We start from the raw sequence: 21,441 nt of genomic DNA, 5'->3' as shown, positions 1-21,441 counted from the left end.
AAATGCTGCAATAAAAATCATCTGATGACCTTAAGCACAAACTAATAAAATACAGTCCAACTGATAATACACAAGCATACAATCATATGTACATGGAAGCATAAAATCATACTGAACACAAAACGCATACTGTATATACTGTAAGCTAAGCACAAGCCTAAACATTGCTTATACATCAAAGTATACTTCAGTCTCCAAATTTGTTGGCAGTGCACCTAATATATAATTTCTGGGCTTTACACGTACACACTCACATACACATCACCACCCTTTTATCAGCATGCCCACAATTAAAACTGTACTCTGCTCCAGTCAGTTTGCCCTCCCAGTCCTACAGTAAACCTCAGGAGAGCTGTTTCTGGATTGTAGGTAAGTGTCTGAAGTTGTTTTTTCCGCTTTATGTCTAAAATAACCTAATGTTTAGTTGCTAAAAACTGAGCAAATCCAATCTCAATCAGTAGCTAGAATTAAATTGAGACGTGTTTTTTTGTTTAGTCGGTATTTATAGACTTGGCCCCTGCTCCATGTGGTCAGTGAGCGTGTTGTGTGTAGTGAAATTTGACCTCTCTGTGTGTTTATTTTGTGGTTTTGTTTGCGTAGCTTAGAAATTCAAAAGGATTTGTTTCCACAGATTTAACATTATGATTGGGGCTTGATCCACATTTATCTAGGCTGCAAATATAACTGATCAAGCTTGTTATGAACTCTGACCACAGAAACAAACACTCCTGGAACATGTGTCAGTCTGAGGATTTGATCCAAATTACATCAACAGACTTGGTTGTGATTCAAGGATGTTTTTATGCTACAATCTGCCGACTAATAGCATTTGACAACATAGTGGAAGTGCAGTATAGTGTCTGTCGCTGATTACAAACCTGATCAATATGAGAATGTTGCTGTCCTGTGACCCATCTCCCTTTTTTCTAAGCTTTGTGGCAATGGCTCTTTCGAATTACCCATCTAGGTTTCGAGTGGGTTATGAGTAAGAATTTTAACAATTACAGGCTCAGTATATGACCTTCACTGGGAAGTAATAAGCTGATGAATATTGACAAAATCTTAGCAAAAAGAAAAGGAATGCTTTCATTTCCCAATACCTTCTTGATGCTTTTTTGTAAAAGTAAATCTTAATGATTAATCTATTCAACAGTTTTTAAAAAATAAAAACTAATTAAAATGACTATCATTTATTTATATAAGTATATTACATAACTTGGTATTTTATCTTGCTAGCAGCATGTAGAGAGAGAAAATAAAATATCCTTGGACACCAGGGCTGGAAAAAAAAAACATTTATGGGTCTTGACTTCAAAGTGTATTTGCTGTTTCTGGGAGAAACAAAGAGAACCAGGCTTGTTTATAGACATATAAAGCATTAATGAAAAAATCTATATGCTGTGCTGTGATTTTTTTTCCCATTCAGGTTTCTGCTGCGTTTCCTGACTCCACATGCAGTTTGGTGCCTCCAGAGGAAATCCACAGAGCTCTGAGAATGCAATTTGACCTTCCTCTTCTAGAGTAAGAAAAGCCATGTACATTCCTCCCTCACTTTGCATTCTAACAGACCCAACAGCTTAGTAATCACCTTCATCGCCTCTTCATTTCTCCACAACCCTTCCCTAACTCTCACCCTCAAACCATTTCCCACACCATCTCTCTGTTTTCCTCTGTTTTGAACCCATCTTCAACCATCTCATCCTCCTCTCAAAGGATATTCCTGGGCGTCCTGGGCTTTGGGCTCTCGATCATGTTCTGCACCCACATCTGCAGGGCATGCAGTCGGTTTCGGGAGCAGCAGATGGAAAGGGAGATGTGGAACCGCAGAGAGCAGGACGGCCGCCCACCTTCGATATTTGTCATCCCTTTCCCACGAGGCATGTCACAGCAGGATGGTGAAGACCACCTTCGGGTAACACAATCCGGCCAGGAGCGCCGCACACCCCCACGATACAGCACTGATGTCTACTGTGGGCCTCCACCTCCATACAATGAGGTGATTCTTCAACCAAACCACTCAGTCACAGATACAAAATGATGCCTTTACTAGCTAGGCCAGGGTCCATCAGATTGTGTCATAGTTCTATTTTGCCTTCAGTTCTGCCTGTCTCCCAAACTGCAAATCCACTGCAAGTATGGTTTACCTCGATGTGTATTTGCCAGTAGTTGAAGTTCACTTTGTGTCTCTTTCTGTGTATTTCAGCTGGAATTTAAGCCCGATGACCTCCCCCCTCCCTACACAGAACACAACATTGCACCCCCACCCCACCCAGACATGGTATAGGCTCAAGCACAGTCACAGCCTTAAACCAGGACCTTTACACTGTGCCTGTGCTGCAGTTATGGACCGACCTGATTATTGCACTGCCTGGTGGATGTGAATGAACTGATGACTGCGTTTTATTATGCTCTCACGATTCTTTTTATTGTGAGCTCGTTTTTTTTTTTTTATAGTGCTGATGAATGTGATGATGGCACGGAGAGGACGAATGCTTTAGAGAACCCATCAAGTCAAAAACTGCACCACTGGTGTACAGCAGATTCTCTAAGGCAAAAATAGACACTATCCCCTATGTGCAATGTTTGTTGAGGAAATCTGTGTGCAATATTCAGCTAACTGGTGTTGTTACCAGTTAGGGGGTGGTTTTGGGTCTGTTGTCTTTTTTTTAATTCTTTTTTTCATCAACTAAATATCTGAAAACCAACACTGAATGAAAATAAGATCAAATTCAGGTGTAGATCAAATTGCAGTGGTGCCACCATGTGGCCATTTATAAAGCACTTTGTTTTGGCTCATATCCCCTGAATCATGAGGAGTGGGAGCCAATCTGGTACATTATACACTCACTGGCCACTTTATTAGGTACATCTGTACAATCTAATGCAATCCAATACAGCAGTTCTGCCATTAATTCTACTTTTACAAGGTTAGAATTTCTCAGTTTTAAGTTAAAACTGTTGGAAAGGTGATAATTCTACTATGCGTTTATTATTGAGGTCAAAGTAAGTAGTGGAGTCATACTGGTGTGCATTATAAGAAGAGATGTTTTGGTCACCCTATTTAAAATTATAATTCTTATAATGCTTGTAACGACTCCACTAACCACCTCAACCTCAATAAGAAACAGAAAGTAGAATTACCCACCTTTCCAACAGACTCAACTTAAAAACTGAGGAATTATAACCTTGTAAAATTAGATTGCATTAGATTGTACAGGTGTACCTAACAAAGTGACCAGTGAGTGTATATTATGAGAGGGGTCCAAAGGGCTGAGACCACATAAGTTTTTTTTTACACAGTGTGATATTTTTACATAGGAGAGGAAATACTCAGAAAGTTTGAGAAGTTATGAATTAATCTTTTTACCCTCTTGACACCACTAATATTTAGGCTTGTACATCCTTTATTTGGGAAATGATGAAATGGCATTTCTGTCTCTCAATAAACAATGTCTTCTGATATTGTGATTACGTTTGTTCCGCCCAATAATGCAGTCTAGCTATGATTGGATACAAAGAAAGTGTAATACACCAATTTCACTTCACTTTTACTTGACTCTTCCATGTTTCCCACTGTCGCTGTACATGTCAAAACTTCTTATGTCTCTGAATCCTTAAACTTTCCAATTTTTCCTGGTACATATGAAAGTACCTCAAATCGTGACTTAATATGACGAAATGGCTTTGACTAAAAACAATGAATTAAAAACGTTGTGCAGTTGAATCCAAACTGATGGCCCAAATATAGCTCAGTGTTCGTGAGTCTGGTTGTCTTGATATTTGGCGCAAGGGTTCAAAACCCAGGATATAGACCTTTTCCAGAAATGAGTTTTGTTTTGTTTGTTTGCAGATTTTTATACATATGCTGGTGAATTTAAAAATATATCAAAACACAAATTTGGAGGACGGTTCAGCCTTGGAAAAGTGTGTGTTTTGTTGTAAAGCTAGATCTGAACTTACCAGCACTGAAATGAGTCAGAGACACAAATTATGTGTAAAAAACATGTGTTTTGTTTTAAAAAAATGTTAATTACTGTTGCATTAATGTTGAAATTATTTAGGAACAACTTTGACTACAAGTTTTTCATGTGTTCTCAGGTAACTGGAATATATATTTTTTTTCTTTTGGTGGTTTCTATTATCTTGGCTCTGGACCAACCCACTGCTAAATTATGGAAGATTTCTGAAGACTTGATTTAAAACTTTAATAAAACAGTAACTGAACTGTGTATGAGTGTAAACACACACAGAAGTGAGCAAATAGCTTAAAACATAGCTTTAAATCTCAGTATACTGTAGATAGTAGCTGGTCTAAATATAAGATTCACTACAGTATAGATCTATAGAACGGCTTTCGGCTTTTCCCATAGGGGGCGCCACAGGGGAACATGTTCCGCACGTTGAATTTGGCATGTATTCTTATGCCGGGTGCCTGTCGCAACCTTCCCATTTTTGTCCAGGCTCAGACCGGCACCAGGGTGGCACCACACCTGGTTGAGTGGGATTTGCATCCCTGCATCCCAACTCAATGCTCTACCACTAAGCCACCAGGCCCCCACTCCAACAATACCACTATAATGTCATCAAATGTTGAGCCCATAAATAATATAGCTATCTATTAAAAGATATAAACTAAATATACAAATCTACCTTTTGGTCTATTTATATAATTGTATAGCATATCTCTATGTAAATTTAATATGTCCATAGTACATGCGCATATTGTATGCATTTTTCAGCAAACAACAAATTGTAATTGAACTTTCTGTTCTGTATATGAATTAAAAATTACATTTAAAAAACATGTATTTTATAATTGATTATGATTTATAATTTATAATGTATTTTACCAGGACTGGAATAAAAGTTCTGTTTTGCAAAATGCAGTGTTGATATCTGATCACGTCCTTATCCTGTGACTTCCTAGTTTAGTATTTCACCAGAAATCACCAGTAATGGCTTTATGATTGCAGTTGTTTTGCATTCAAATGCTGCCAGTGTAAGAATTGTTACTCCTACACAGAAAGATTCTGTTCTCTATATTTGATTTTTTTTTTTTTTTTCAGGCCTCCAGAGTCTGTTCAGAGTGTTTTCTGCAAGTCACTGAGTACAACACAAACATATTAGTTTAGTCAGAGGCAACGTGTGGCTTTGGCAGCTTCAGTAACACCATAAATGGAAAACTTGTGCTGCAGACACACACTGTGTCAATTTTGCTCATGGAGAGAAATGGCTGCGTGAATAGTGGTTGGAATGTGGAACATGTGGTGGTGCTGTTTTACAACATGTAAATAGAGTGTAAAGACACTCATGTCCGGGATCTTAACCACTGATATTATTGTCATTAGATGTGCTGAAGGTTTTTGTTATTCCTCCTCCAGCTTTTTTTACATTGCAGAGATATAATTTCCAATTGTGTTGATTTTACTGCTGCAACGCAAAAGCTTAGTGGTTTCCGTAATTTAGCACATGCGCAGGTCAACAAACCTTGTATGGAGATTTGAATCACTTGCGTATTGATCTTGTAAGATGCAATCAGTGGATGCCATTGGAAACCTATGAATCGGAAAAGTTGATTGCAAAAGTTAGTCATCAAGGCTTAATTACCTGGAGGAAGTTCAACGTTCAAGGCAGAGGAAGAAGACCTGCTAATCTTTCACCTGTTGGCGAAACCCTTTTCTAAAATGTGCTGAATAACTTACGACTGTTTTTTAGCCATTGTCCTGAATACATTCACAGTACATTCACAGTACGCACCAAAGAAAACATATAGACAAAAATATCAAGTGTGTACCTTTTGTTGAGTCATTGTGGGGATATAAAAAAAATACAAATGATACAATAAATTAATTCCTGTCTCAAACTAATAAAAGAAATAAGAAAACTACTTTTTTTTATTGGGGGGGAGCAACAGGGTCAAATTTTACACCATAAGTCCTCTCAGTTTGAGGCTCTTCACTTCCTGTTAGTGATGATTACAGCTACAGCTGGTGGCTTCTCTGTGCCAACATACAGTGGGTTTGTTTGACAGCACTGATTGGATTGAGCAACACATAGTGCAACGGGAAAGTCCAAGGAGCTCAGTGCAGTTCTGAGGAAAAAGATGGCAGATTTTGCTGCCACTAAATCAGTTAATTTGAACATTTTGATTACAAAAAAATGTAAATAAAGTTAAATTCTGTGAAACAAATTCTTGGGCTTGAGGTTTATTAAAATCTGTTGTTCTATCTTTTTTTTTTTTTGCCTCAGCAAAGTTCAAAGATGACGGTATGTAAACTCTACTCCTCACTTCTGTTCAATTCTACTCTCTTACATTTACACACTGTAAAGCTTTTCCTTATTTTTTTACCCACTCTTTACATGCCCATCCTTTCTCCTCCCTGTCCCCCTTCAAAGGTATGTGCTTCTCTTGTGTTTGTACTTGTACTTTGTTGGCAGCACTGGTTCTTCCATGTATGTTTGCAGTGAAGTGCATGTAGAGTGGCATTTGTGTATTGCATGCTGTTGAGGTTTTTTAGCATTAGAAAATTGAAAAGGGGGGGAGGTAGTGCTGATTTATTCGCCCAAGGACACACCTGGTACATGGGCTTTGAGATATCTGCATCCCAGCCCAGGCCCTGTACTGAACCCACAGGCCACCATTTATGCATGTAACGCACACATTTTCCTTTTATATGTCGGCACACTCCATCATTTCTATTGCTTTATATTAGCAATTCCACAGAGCACACACAGACCTGTGCATATCTACATGGGTGCAGTGCATAAAGAAGCAATAGTTTCAACTCCCTAGACATTTATGGGTAAAACAGTTGGATCTGGTTGTGAGTTAAGGCTTATCTTTGTGCACCTTGCTGAAGGAGACAATTCTCTTAAATGTGTTATTGTAATAAAGTGTTTTTTAAGAAGCCAAATTGCTATCCTGTCCCTTTGGATTTTATAAAACGGCTGATAATACAAAATTCCCTAAAACTCTACCTGGAAATGCTTTTTTCTCCATGTGGCTCCTTTTAACCACATTCTGTTTGAGGTAAACAGGGTGTAGGTTTTTTTTTTTTACTTTCTCCTCTGTAATATAGCTGTGAATCCCAAGGTCAGAATCTTTGACTGGACAATGATTTAAAACATTGTGGGTTTGTTTCTGGCCTCTCTACGTGCCTTTGTATTAACAACCCACATGTGGACAGTTTAATGGGTCAGTCTGCCCATTAAACTACAAAGACATCTGCTCATTACTGTTTAAGAAATCCTGCTTGCAGACAGACAAGCCAGCAGCATAAACACACACAGAGAACATTCAAGCAGATCATGCCTGAAAGTTAATTAACTGCATTGAGATTATTAAACAAGGGGGTCCTGGACTAGACTGAGCTGAAGACCCCCTCACCCTGCCGAGGCTGTCAGAAGCAGAGGACAGGAGATAATATTAAAAGGAATAGGTTGGACATGTATGATGGCATGTCGGTCAAAAACAGGGGAAGAGAAAGGATCTGCGTGTGTGTAAATCTGTCCTTTGTTGAGTGATGGTTGAGCACAGCTGCTTTTATTACCAGGATGACCCACCTCTCTCTTTCCTTCCATTCTCTTTATCTTACTTTCCCCCCCTGCTGCTCTGTAATATGAATCCACACTGGAGAGTCCCTGGCATTAAACTTTGGAATGACATTCTCCATGAGTCTTCCCTGTGCTGCTTTCTTTGTCTAGTCATCATGGGTGTTGCGGCTCTTTATGATACACTGCTTCAAGTGTGTGTGTGTGTTTGGGTGTGTGTGACTATCATTTGTTTAATGCACATCTTGAATAAATGTCTTCATTTAGCAGCTTCCTAATAGAAATCTCAGATTATTAGCTCGTATGCTAAAGATCTGTTTTCGTTTTTGATCATTTTGTGTACGCTGCCATATTCTTTTGCTGTGCAGTTGTTTTAACTTTTTCTTTTACAATATGTTAACGGAATCTGGTGATTTGACATTTTTGTGCATAAGATGAGAGACGCTGTCTTCAAAAAAGGACTTTAAAAGATTTATTTATTATTTAAGTGCAAATTGTGTCATAATATTTTTAGGAAGCAGCAAACTTTTGAGCCAGGTTGCTCAGGTTGGCAGTTGCTGTTAGCTTGTATTGCTCTTAAGATGAAGGTAGTGTCATGCTGGTCAAGTTATTATGTATATAGCTGGAAAAACTTGTTCACCACACAGCTAAGTTGGCTACAACCTAAAAAATTATCTCATCGCATCTTCAGAATGCTATTTTTATCATTACCTAAAATACCCAACAACAGGCCACAAAGAAAATCACCATTTACCAATAAAATTGACTTTTTTTTTATTTAGCAAGAAAACCAAATCAAAGTGACCATCAGTCCACATTAGACCCCCTTTTCTTCAGTGTGTGCTGTAAATACAAAAAGCTCTGTTTTAAAACTGTGTAGTTAGATAAATGTGCAGCTTGAAGCGAAATTCTATTTCTAAAAATATCAATATCAATACAGTAAATATTTCAGTATTGTGGTGTGGTCTGCCTACAAGTGGAAGTGTCAAAACCCTCACACCTAAAAGTAGGAATTTAGGAAGTGTGTGTCTGTCCATTATTTGGACAGACACACACTGTTGTTGCAACATTCTAGTGTGTGCTGAAAAGATCTCTGTGCATGTGTGTGTGTGTGTGTGAAGCCAGTTTAGCACAGGTAGGCATCACACTGCATCTATTTAAAGACATTCATTCTCCTCTAAGCAGCTGATAGCCAAACTGTTGCAGCGCTTCCCGGTGGGACGTTTGTCCACTGGACTGTGCTTCCGTCATCAACCCAAAGATAAAACGTGAGTGTTGGTTGTATTTAACTCTGATACATGTGTAACACATATTTAAACACAATGAGCTCAGTTGCACTTAGGCCTGGAGGGACAGCACTTGGCTTTATATATATATACATATATATAGTGGTAAAGCCACAGTTGCTTGTCATGTGGCTTAAATCTTTCTTGGACTCCTTAAATAGTGACACCTTCAGTGTGATCCAAAGTGCATGACCTGGCAAACCTGCTTGACTAACTCCGCACTAGCAAGTTCTTCGCTTAGTTGAAGTAAAGAAAAATCTGCCAATAAATGAATCAGAGCTTGATCCGAGCTGAGCACAGCAGCTTCAGAATTTCCTCTATATTTCAATTCTTTTACTATTCCACAAAATAGTTTGAGCCTTAGCTTAATGAAACCATTTGAAAACAGGCTTGACTAAAATGTGTTCCACAACAAATGACGACAAAGCATATATTTCTTCTTTTATCTAATTATGCAGGGGTGCAGCTGTATACAAGAAATTGGAGACAATGGATGCTCACAAGTGGTGCAGTGTAGGGGGGCGGTGGGCGTAGACACATGTACATGCTTTCTCTCTCTTTATTCTCTGGATGAGACATACAAACAATGAAAACTATTCTCTTGTTTCATGATTTTAACGAACTCCACAAAAAGTTGACAGCCACGCACTCTTTTGTATAGTGGTTGTGTGTGCTTTCCTCTTGCCAGTGTTATGGTTGTGTGTGTACAGTGGTGGGGTTCACAGCAAATAGGCTCTGGGCACTGTGGACTTTTGTGTTGGAGTTTACATAATCTTCTGCTGCCCCTGTGGGTTTCCTCTCACAGTCTAGTACAAGTTAAATTACCTGCTGAGTCTGCAGTACAATGCACATAGGTGAGTCTCTGTGTCTGAGCAATGAGACACAATGACATAAAAGAAAACAGTTTAATAGCAGTTATGGGATTGTTGCCATGTGATGGAGTCCTAATTGGTACAGAAAATGGGGTATTGCATTCAGACCCCTCTCTCTCTCTCTCTTTGTCTTTGCTTTGATGGGATGGTTACATAACATAATCCACCATCCAGTTGGGTCTGGATGGGTCTCTCTCTCTCTCTCTCTCTCTCTTTCTCTCTCTCTCTCTCTCTCTCTCCACGCCCCTCATCTTTTATCCCAGTCCTACCATAGGTTCGGTGTCAAGGTAACAGAAACAGGGGTGGGGGGTTATAAACCTCCACTTTGTTCACTCTGCCTACTCGTTTCATTTCTCTTCATTTCTATATTGCTTTCAGCAGTACGCACCAAAATGCCCAGCAAGAGAAAGAAGAACAAGCGTCGCATGCGGAGGGTGGTAAGTGGCGACAGGCGCACTTTTCCCCGCAAGGTTCTTCTTCTTCTACTTCTTCTTTTCACGGGCACATCCGAAGTGTGGTGGCGCTCCCCCGTCGTTATTGCTGACGAAATAACCTTTTTTGACACTTTGTGATGTTTGTAGTTTTGAGCGCGTGTTTCCACCGCAAACCTTTGTCTTCACTTGACTCGCGGTAAAACAAATACTGCGTCCAATTATGCGAAGATGTTTGCTGCGAAATGTGTGTGTGCTGAAAGGAACGAGTTGTTTGTGTGTTCGTTTTTTATTTGGCTGCGATATTAGAATTTGTTAATCCAGTTAATGGGTCTGACTGCACGCATTCATGCTTCTTGTTGCACAGCAGCTTCGTGCGTGAAACGTCAAATCCCGCAAAGTGATAATGTCGACATTTTAAATGTGTTGTGATATTTATAGTAGCGCGACACCCGAGATGATGTCGTCTCTGTTGTACAAGACTCATTAAAATTGTTCGCTACTTGGCACCTTTCGAGCACCAGGTGCGGATTCATTCAAAAGTATATTACAATTCATTTTTCTGCTCGCAAGTAAAGCAGAAGAAAACTTGTGCACATGCAATTGCAACACAGCACCCACTGTTTTCCCACTTTTATTATTATTCACTGTGCCGAGTCAGCAGCACCACTGACATGATAATTGACATGATCTGTGATTCCTGGCCCCTTCCCACTTCTCTTAGGTAACAGGGAAATTGTTTTACATTTAGTGCCCACAGAGAAGCAGTGGGTGTGGCACAGAGGGGAGGCTTGTATAATGAATGAGAAAGTAACGCTGAGGTGCCATTACTCCCATCACTGAACACTGTTCTCTATCTCTTCTTTTCCAATCGAAACAATGCTCTATTATCTCATTTGAACCTAAATCCGACCACTTGCGTCACCACTACTCACTCACTTGAACCCCAGTCCTCCAGGTTTGGTAAAACTTCTTAGTATGGTGCTTTTGGCATTCTTCCTTAGCTCCCGCCCCCCCCCCCCCTTAAGCCTCTGGCTGGCCACTCAGTCTGTGACTCCCGGCATCACACAGCTGTATTTGGTAGTGTGTTGACTGGAGGAATGTCTTGCATTAGTTTTGCCAGATTGGAGTCTGCACAATCTCCCCGATTCTCTCAGTCCGTCACTGACACTCGGATAAAAATGGCCCCTGAAGTCACTCACAGCTCAGTGTTATCACCATTTCCCTCAGAGATATCAGAGCAAAGGAAGGAAAGGAGCTACTGGACACTTAAAGACATCAGTCTGTGTGCTCTGAGTGCCACCTTACAAGTGGTGGCTGTGCCTCCTTAATAGAGCCACAACATAGTTTAAACCTTTGTTTAACTGAAATTTACATACTACTACATGTATGTAGGTTTTTTTTTTAGGCAGGAACCTATTGGTGGGAAAAGAAAAGGGAGGGGTTGTTTGGCCAGTGGCAAGCTGGACAGGCGGAGACGTACGAAATCACACACATGCTGTGTTAGCTTACAGCATCAGTCTGTCACTGTGAACGTCGAACTGGCTGTCAGCCTAACAAAGGCGTTTTGGGGGAGTGATTGTAACCTGATTATAACCCGATTATGATGTGATTAGGCCCACTGTCTGGCCTCTGGGGCATCCACCAGTGATGCTGACTCACACGGTTTTCATTCCCGCTTCACCAGACCTGTCAGGACCGTTCTGTTTCAGCTAATTAGCTCCCATTATCTAACTAGCTTTACTGGGCCCACTCCCAGTTACAGCCCCTCCCTCCAGTGGTGTGCCCTCCCAAAATCTCCTTTAAAGCCTGAGGGATTTTTTTTGTCCAGAGCTAAAAAACATGTTGGACCTGGCGGGGATGGCATGCGTGGTATTCCTGCAGACAGAAATATGCTAGAATGAACTGCAGAATGACAGCGCTGGTATCTGAACATGATGGCTACTTAAGCATTGGACAAATAAAGCTCTGCCTCTGTTTGGTTGTATTTCATCTTCATCCATTAGAAGTATGCTTTACATACTCAACACATATTTGAAGTCACTGTAAGTAACCCTTAGGTTTATGTGAGCCATGTGTAATCAAGAGGAACCGTGTGAATTGTCTTTTTGCCATTCAAACGTGATTGCTGAGTGAAGGGCACATGGGTTAACATGTGCATGTGCTGTTAAGTTGTTTGAGAGGAAATATCAACTCAAGTCAGCCTCAACAGACTTAGTTGTGATAATCATCATGTCAAAAAGCCCTTTCCTTCAGAATAAATGAATGAAACAACATGAGAATAGTGGTCTCTTCTATTTAACGCTAAAACAAAAACATTAACGCAGATGTTTTTCCGTCCCCCTTTGCAGCAGGCCCAGAGGAGAGCTCTTGAGGAGCAGCACGCGACCCATCCACCGGTCAAAGCGAGCCCTGGGATTGCAGTAAGTACTCCTCCTGCAGCAGCCCCAAAGAAAGTGTTAAAAACTCCAGCACCAGCTCCAGCTAAGTTCCCAGAGGCTGTTCCCATTGCTGCCCCAACTGTAGAATCAAAACCAGTTGTGAAAGAATCTGTTGCAGAGCCAGTTCCAGTTAAGGCACTAGAGCTTGAGCCTGTGCTGTTGGAACCGACTCCGGCAGAAGCTGAGGCTCAAGTCCCAGCACTGGTCACTGAAGAAGCACCAGTCATCGAGATGACACCAGTGGCACCTTCTGTAGCTGAAGCTGCTGTAGTACAGGAGGTTGAAGCTATCATTCCAGTAACTGAGGTAAGTATAGTATTTCTACAATCTGAGCAATAACAATTCCATCGTTGGAGCAAAATCCAAATAAAGGTTGAATGAGGTTTCAAATGAAAGGGGTCCACTGATTTAGAGTGGTTGGTTTTTTGGAGACAGCATTAGGTGCTATTTGGTCAAATATTACGTACTGTTTGGGTCTTTGTGGGAGAAGAGAGTTGGAACCTGTGGAGGGATGGAGGGGAAACATGTTGCATTAAGCCAAGGCGTGGAAAGTGGAAAGACATTATAGGCTATAGACGTGAGAGACTGGGTCAGTATATAATGACGTAAGTTTTGGAGCATAAAATATGCTCTGATCTTCATCTTCAGTTTGTCAAACTGTGTCCTGACACATCTCATGTCAGCCACGTTTCGCGTCAGCAGACGCTTATTGTAAATGATAAATCAGCAATGTTTCCTCAGGCTGACTCCGTTGCCTAAATCTATATGGCCACATGGTCTTTGTTGTTTCATGGAGCCACGTACACACTTTAGGAAGAGAATATTTTCTTTGAGCCAGTAGACTGGAGGCTATGAGGAGAAACGCACACGGGCTGCACACTGCACATATGGCCACATCTGTTTGCCTGGAATCAGTGCGCCTTTAAATGAACACACACGTGTACGAGCACTATTCATTATCTTTCAATAACTATATCGCATACAGTGTATGGTGCACACATATGTGCTCATGTCTGTGCACAGTGTTGCCCGGCCTCAGTCTGTGACGATTTACCCACTGATCTACTGTATAAAGGACCAACAAAGACTTTCTTGCAGGAGATAAACTAAACCGTCGATATTCGCCCTCTCTGTCCTTTTATCTCTTGTTTTCCTCCCTCTCATGACACCACCTTTCTCTTTTTTCTTCTCATCTTCCCTTACTTTTTCTCTGATCCTTCATTACAGATGTGCCAATTTCAGCTCATATGCACAAATACACAAGAAGTGAAACTTAGTTAGTGTGACTGCAACTGCAAACACATACAGTAGTAGTTTGTATATGCTAAACTTTTATTTGTATTTGTGCGTATCCTCGTGTCCATCACCATCCATCACCCAATCTACAAACCAGGCTGGATAGGTTTAATTTTTCAGTGGGTGCAGCTCCTGCTGGCACTGTACATGTCCCAGCTTGCTTTCTCTGCAGCCCCCCGAATCTGCCACCATTCCATCTCTCACCACCTTTTCCTGTGTAAACTTGCAGTAGCTTGTGACTCTTCTGTCCCTCCCACTAATTGTTGCTTTATGTCTCTGTCCCTCATCCTTTCCCTTTCCTCTCCTATGGCCACACATGATTAAGTTGACTAATCAGCACACGCACAGGCTAATCTGTGTGTCCTTCTTTATTTAATGGTTCTGTGCATTGTACGTGTGCTTGGAGGAGACATCACTTGGTGAAATGGTATATTGAGTTCTATTTTGGGACGTGAGGGACCAGTCTGCCAGTTGATGTGCGTGTCTGCATATCTATGTAGTTTAGCCTTTGGTATTTGTGGCTGTCACAATGCTTTAAAAGTCTGTGGCAGTGAAGAGACACTTCATGCTTTCAGTATGGGCCCAAAAAAAAAGGCAAATGAAAGCATTCTTGCAAATTGCTGAGCATTTTTTCTTTTATCATATTTGAAATTAGCCAGAAAGATAAAATGTCGCACAAGATGTGCAAATTTCAGACCTGGGTGGAAAAATTATCACCTTGTGGCAAAATACGTGAGGACCCCCAAACCATCTTCCTCCTTCTACTGATTGGCCCCCCTCCACAAACATGTACACACACATAAGCAGCCCTCCCCACATTTCACTTTTTATTGGTTTGTCTTGTGTCAGCACGATCATGACCAGGAAAAAAAATGTCCCCTTATTTTTTGGATTTTTATTTAAGGAAAAATAAGGAAATAAGCACAGATTTGTTCTTGGAGGAACTGAACTGTGAATTAGGTGTCAGCAATCCTGATATAAGCTGATCAGGAATTGTTCTGTTTGTGAGCGTAAAGTTAGTTGGGGCGCAGAGTTGATTGCAGTTAAGTACACTGTGTTCTTCTTTGTGAGGTAAATATTCCGTTTCAAGTCTTTATAGGAGGACTGGCTGGGTGGGATCTTTGCGTAGATCATTAGTGTGCATTATGTAGCTCTTTGTGTGTGTTTGACTGTCAGACAGAGGATGAACTTCCTTTCCGCCTTTCCATGCCATCACTGCCATAGTTAGATTTTTTTTTAACCAATGTAAACTCACTAAATATGTGCATCTTCACCCACATGGGTTTTCCCAAAGGACTGGATTCCTTCTCTTCAGAATCTAAGCTTCTGTGAAAGAGTTGCTCTGTTCAAACTACTGTAGAAAAATGTGATTGACTAATGGATGATTGGATCAATTCTGACTAGCTGTAGCATCCTGCACACTCTTGTCCTACTTTTAGGAAGAGCTGGTACGCGACAGTCTAAATAATTTACTGTTGGACTATGATGATACAATATTTATGAGTTGCTCCATGTGAATGCCATTACTGAACACACTGAGTGTCATCGCTGCCAGTGGCTATTTAGGCTGCTTTTAAATGTTTCAGCAAATGGATGGCAAACCTGCTAAATGCAAAACGTTAGGGAATATGTATTTAAACAATATCAATTGCTTCAGTAAAACTAATATTTTTATCTGAACAGTCAAAACTGTAAGTGTAAAGTACAGCACATTGCTTCATGTTCTGATAGGCATGTCTTACTTAAGGACGTTTCAGCTCCAGTTTTCCGAACCTGAGATGGTAAAGGAGGAGAGAAGAGGGCGTAAGAGCTTCCCATTATATAATTGGTTGTAATTTTCCTGTAGGATGTATAATGGCCCTCCCCTTCTCCCCAGCTACAGCCGCTCTCTCACACACAGCATACTCATACTCTGAAAACTAATTTTAGCTACATTTGGAACCTGTTAAGACCCTAACAGGGTTTTTACAGTTAGATACCTCAAGGCATCACGGGAAAGTTTGGCTGTGTAGAAGATTGTTTGCTCCAGGCACATTGTTTTCAGACTGCTTTGTGTGTGTGTGTGTGTGTGTGTGTGTGTGTGTGTGTGTGTGTGTGTTTGTGTGTGTGCATGCATGTGCGTGTGTTTGTGCCCCTCCCAATGCTAAACCTTTCAAAAGTAAGAAAAGATAATAATGCCAGAAGTATAACACGAACCAAATGTTTTTAATCACCTTTTATGATTGTTCTGCCAACGCCTGAATAAAAATTCACCCACTCTTTCCTGCATAGATGAAACCCACAGCTGAGGCTCCACTAGTGGCTCCTGCTGAGACTGAGGTAAAACAAACCTGCATATCCACACAAACTTTCTCAGGCAGAATATCCTAGTGGTATAGGCCAGAAGCACTTTACACAGGTGTGAATGAGTGGAAATAAATCAACGTGACATTTTTCAATTGAGGCCCAATTTGATTCTGAATAGCAGTGACAACTTAATGCATGGAGTTCTACACAGAACATGGGTTCTGTGTGGATAAAAACAATATGGTTTCAGGCATCAGGAAGAAGCAATGGGCAAATGTTGGCTGTTGAATCTTGGAGATTTTACCCGTGAAGTGAAACAGAATCTTTGTCTGCTCCATTAGACTCATAAATATATACAAACAGTAATCATTTATCCCTTGAATTAGTTGCTTTTACATTTTCCCTCTAATAAAGCTCATTAGACTGAATTTATTGGTGCATGCATGTGGTGGCTTTGCTCTCATATGTCACACCTACAAGTGACAACATATTTTAAGACTAGAGTGATTCCGAGTTTCCATTTGTTTTATAATTTTATAGCAGCAGTAACTTGGTAAGACAAAACACTTTCAGTGGAAAAGTATTTAAGGTTTTTGCGACATAAGTTTCCACATCTTATGAATAACAGCTAGACTTGGCTTCAAGTCTCCTTTTTCATACCAGATCAGATTTTGAGTACTCACCACACCTACTCCCAACATGCAGGGAAATACTTTTTTTAAGGAAAACCCTGAAGAAGAACATTGTTTTTCAATTGCAGAAAAATATCAGACCAAAATAACATAATCGAATAAAATGACAGAAAATCATATTTAATGTGACATAAATGGCGGCAGTTAAGCCATTCTGTCATAAACATTTCTGCATTTCTGTATTTCTCACCCTTCAGGTTCAGACAGTTGACTCTACAATCACAGCCACAGAGACTGAACAGGTACAGTAAGACTGATCTTTTGTAATGACAGCTTGTCTTGACATTATGACTGTGTGAACAGAAGGGTTGTAGTTTGACCTACAGTTCAACCATTTTTTGCATATTTGGCATTTTAATATGTCATGTTGATTTAGCATGTGCCGATGCTTCAGGTCTGCAAAGCAGAGACTGGGGTGGAAGCAGAGGCCTCAGCAGAGGAAGACCGATTTCCTGAGGTGGAAGTGGAAGTGTCAGTCCCTGAAGATACCTCCGTGTTGCAGGTTACAACTGAAGCCACAGAGGAACCGGTGGTAGAAGTGCCTAATACTGACCACGTTTCTGCTGAAGCAGAACCTGCTGCAGACATGGCGGATACAGAAAGGGTTGTTGAATCAGTGGTGACAGAGATCCCTGAGCCTGACGTTGTGACAGAAGCAGTTGTCAGTGCAGCAGCTCCAGCTGATGACAAGAAGCATGAAACTGAAGTAGATGTGTTGGCTGATGTATCTGAAGCTTCGACTGAACCAGTTACAATTGCAAAGGTGCCTGTTATGGAATTTCTATGTTTTTTCATTTTCCAAAAATACAAAGTGATACAGTCCATTTTTGTCTTCAATGCATTATTGAACTTCCTAACTAACAGCTTAGTTACTGTGGAAACCTTTGACATGAGTAGATCAGAAGCTGACATTTCTAAGTGGCTATATCTGTTTTGCTATTTACATAATTCATTTCATAATTTGATTTAACAGAGTAGGATAAAGACACATTGTGAACTTTTATTTCTGTTTTTAAACCAGGATGTTCCTGCCCAATCTGTGGAAATCCCAGCGGTGAGTTGTGTATTTATTTTCCCCCATTAAAATACATAATGTGGTTAATTATTTTCCCCAATTAAAATTACATTGTGCCAATGCCATCTCACCAGGTAGCAGACACTGTCGCTGAGACTCCAGTGGAAAAGACTGAAACCCTCCTAACTGAAGTCAAAGAGGTACAACCTGAAGTTTCTGTGAAAATTTGATGGGTGTACTTTTATAGTCAAATAGTTCATCTAGAATTGAGACCTGTACTATAAGAGGTGGGACTTTTTTAGTTGTTTTTATAAGAGGGCCGAGATGTGTTTATCTAAATAATCACTAAGACAATTAATGTTAGATTAAGATTTATATCAGATTCAAACTTAAACGTTCCATCAGTACAATTTATTTCTGCAAATGGTTGTTTAAAAGCACTAAATTACTCATGTTGCCAAACCTAATGTCACTGCTCTGCATTGTACACATCACATGCATCCAGTTTCAGGTCTGTGTGTCTCTGAACGTGGACTATACACACACACCTACAGAGCAAAGAGCAAAGCAGACAGGAGAAATGTTACATTCACACAAACTCCTTAGTACGACTGTGTTTGTTTGTGTAACTTCTGTGAAACAATCAGAAAGTACTGTAAGGTTTTATTTCTCTGATGCACTCGTCTCGCTCCTCTCGTCATTCAATCACTACGTCAACTGATCACTGCTACTCTCACTCTCCTATGCTGAACCAGGGAGGCCGAAGCAACTGAATGGTGCGTTTAGGTACAGCAGTGGACAAATCGTATGGCCTTTGAACAAACTAATTTAACAACTTTTTAAATGGCTGGTTCTCACTGTTTACATAAGTGGGGAGGATGCAGGCAGTGAAATTCGGCCACAGCATCCAAAAGAACGGCTCTCATGTAGGACTTGCATCGCATCGTTTCCACCCATTCATCGTTCAAAAGAACCAAGTCGTTTGTGAAAGTCCCTTCACTAGTTACTCTTATGCTCTCAGTGGTTCACCTGATTTAAAATCAGCTTTACTATCTTATCATGTCCTCTGCAGACTCATGCCATCCAGGATGTTGTTGACACACCAGATGACGACTTTGTTGACACAGAATCGATCTCAGCAGCTAATGTAGCTACTGTTGAGCCTGTTGTGGTTCACCTACAGCATCAGAACTACCCATTCAGGAATTTCTTACTTTACAATTGCTAGGTCACATCTGACAAGTTACGTCTTTTTCACAGAAACTAATATTTAATCAGCTCTGTGCTTCTGTTATTAAAACCATTCCCGGCTGAAAGCAAACATGAGCTGTTACAGCAGGAGCTGTGGCCACCAGGTGGCATGTTTTTCCTTTGTCATTGTGTCAAATCTCATTCATCGTTCTCAGCCCGACTTTCCCAATTTCTCCCACTGCTGCATTTAGGAAACCGTGGCCACAAATGACACCCAAACAGAATCAGTGGATAAGAGCCATGCTGAGCCTCAGCTTGCTGCAGCTGCAGAGGAAATGCTCATTGTAAGTCGCTGTCGTATCACTCGTACTGTATATGCTATCTTTGTATGGTACAGGTCTACAGCACATCATTTCAACAACCACATAAAAGATTAAATGAGCCTTTCTGTGTTATTTCTGCTTACGTAAAGAGTCCATGGATCTTTCATTTTCTTTACTGTGGTTCTGCAGACCAGCTGCCCTCTGTCTCCTTACTGCCTCTCTTTTCCTTTCCAGGACACTGAGCAGACATGCCTGGATGTGCTGTCAGAGGAGCTCAAGCCAGAAATGTGCGATATGCCATGTCAGACACAGCTCATTGTGGAGTCTCCTCAGCTCAGCTCAGCGGTAAAGGAATTTAATTTAAGACAAGAGGGATCGCTTAGAGGCATAGCCAGGGTTTAGCGGAGTATATTACAAACACACTTTGTATTTCCTTTTTGGCTTTTCTGTCCTGGTGCCTTAGAGATGCCAAGTAATGACTGGAGGGGTTTGTCGATTTGATGCTGAAAATATTTTTGTGTCAAATTAATCAAGTTGTATATTCTTAAAAGTTCTGATTTACCATGCCCACATTTGATCTAACGTATTGTTCGTGTTTCAGGAGACTGCACTGGAGACAGCACTGAATGGACACGTTGTTCCAGAGGTCTCCATTGAGGGTTAGAGACACACAACACAGGAAGAACTTCTTTTTTTGTAAGTTTCTCATATCTCATATCAAATACTTTATTACATACACTGGGAATCTTTTAGTCGCTGTTTGACCCTTTGACCTTACACCTAATATTTAAATAACTTTACACTACACCCAAATGCCACTAACCGATATGTCTTCTTCTGTGTGTCTTTCAGATACCCCTTTGGTCATTTGACGGACTCAAAACTTTGCATGGAGTCAACCAGCTGACTGTTTTTGATTTTTTTGTAGGGCTTATGACAGACTCGCCAGGAAATTGAAGGGACATCCACACTTAGAAGTGCCTTTCCTGCCCTGGTTCCTGTCGAAACACTACACCAGATATGAAGATGCCAAAAATCTTCATATCTGCTGCCATCATGGCAGCAGGATGGACTGTTGTCATGTCAGTGTACCGAATTTAAACAGAAAACAGATAGTGGCTCCTTTTAATTTGTATTTCAACCCTGAAAGCATGTACAGTAAATTTGTTTTAGCGGTGGAAGAAGATGATATGGAGAGATGGAGATTCCTAGAAGTAGATAAAAAGCAGTGCCTGGTATTTGTTACATCTTCCTCCACACTGTGTACATTCACTATACGTATGTGAATTCTGTAGCATCAACAAGTGTGGCTATAGTTTGTACTTGGTGGTATGTTCAAGCACAACACTGGAGTTACAAGGTTTTTCTGTTATATTTTTAAATTCATATCTAAAAAAATACTCTTAAGAGTCAGATCTTTCATACTTCATTCTCTCCTCTGTTTATGTCCTTGTACAGTGTCTTTCCTCCTGTTCTCATCTTTGCCTCCACTAAGTGCCAGTGCTCACATTAGTCTGATGCTAAGATACACCGCAAAAAACAGACTTGTAGGTTTTAGTGCACAAGTGGCCACTGGAGAGATGGGAGATTTTTAGGGGATTAAACTGAGAAGTCTTTTTTTTTTCACATTCGCCTTTTTAAAGTTCTTATTTTATAGACCATATGATGTGCTACAGTCTTTGTTCAAAGTCTGCATTCTATCGGGGACATGTGATGATCTGATAATAAGGATCATCAGTGGGCTGTTTGGCCATGTGACCTAATCCAATTTTGAAATAAAGCTGTAACTCATTGTAATTCTGGCATGTGTGTCTTACTTTTGATACACTTTCAAAACAACAGATAAAAACAGAAAATCACTTATGCCACAGTTTAAATGTAAAGTTCAATATGTATATTTGGCTTCATCTTCCATGTCAGTTCTGTTGTGGCAGTAATAAAACATTTTGGTTGCTTTCAAAACCACTGGAAAGAGAAAAATTATCTTTTTATTTATTTCAGGTTGTGAAAGTGAAGGCATCTTATACGTGTTATTATGACTAATATTAATTTGTTTT

General features: G+C 40.4%; 2 protein-coding genes across 5 annotated transcripts; both read left to right on the top strand.

The window, feature by feature from the left end:
• The first annotated feature begins 149 nt into the window (after nucleotides 1–149).
• On the top strand, nucleotides 150–4,766 carry si:dkey-283b1.6 (uncharacterized). Its single transcript, XM_067522523.1, has 4 exons — nucleotides 150–369; nucleotides 1,427–1,521; nucleotides 1,714–1,996; nucleotides 2,204–4,766. The coding sequence occupies exons 2-4, from the start codon at nucleotides 1,496–1,498 to the stop codon at nucleotides 2,282–2,284; spliced, it is 390 nt and encodes a 129-aa protein (XP_067378624.1). The 5' UTR covers nucleotides 150–369; nucleotides 1,427–1,495; the 3' UTR covers nucleotides 2,285–4,766.
• Nucleotides 4,767–9,983: 5,217 nt separating this feature from the next.
• On the top strand, nucleotides 9,984–21,181 carry LOC137136564 (calphotin-like). Of its 4 annotated transcripts, none has more exons than XM_067522044.1 (11): nucleotides 9,986–10,146; nucleotides 12,492–12,887; nucleotides 16,149–16,196; nucleotides 17,053–17,097; nucleotides 17,250–17,618; nucleotides 17,877–17,909; nucleotides 18,005–18,070; nucleotides 19,313–19,405; nucleotides 19,619–19,729; nucleotides 19,986–20,080; nucleotides 20,237–21,181. In XM_067522044.1, exons 1-10 carry the CDS (start codon nucleotides 10,102–10,104, stop codon nucleotides 20,046–20,048), a joined length of 1,269 nt encoding a protein of 422 aa, XP_067378145.1. In that variant the 5' UTR covers nucleotides 9,986–10,101; the 3' UTR covers nucleotides 20,049–20,080; nucleotides 20,237–21,181. The 4 variants fall into 4 exon arrangements, with proteins under 4 accessions (XP_067378146.1, XP_067378145.1, XP_067378144.1 ...); XM_067522043.1 differs by having other exon boundaries at nucleotides 17,232–17,618; nucleotides 20,313–21,181; XM_067522042.1 differs by having other exon boundaries at nucleotides 17,232–17,618.
• The last annotated feature ends 260 nt before the right edge of the window (nucleotides 21,182–21,441 follow it).

This window comes from Channa argus, chromosome 11 (genome assembly GCF_033026475.1).
Source record: "Channa argus isolate prfri chromosome 11, Channa argus male v1.0, whole genome shotgun sequence".
Taxonomy (NCBI): Eukaryota; Metazoa; Chordata; class Actinopteri; order Anabantiformes; family Channidae; genus Channa; species Channa argus.
This window is presented reverse-complemented; position numbering and strand designations above follow the sequence as displayed.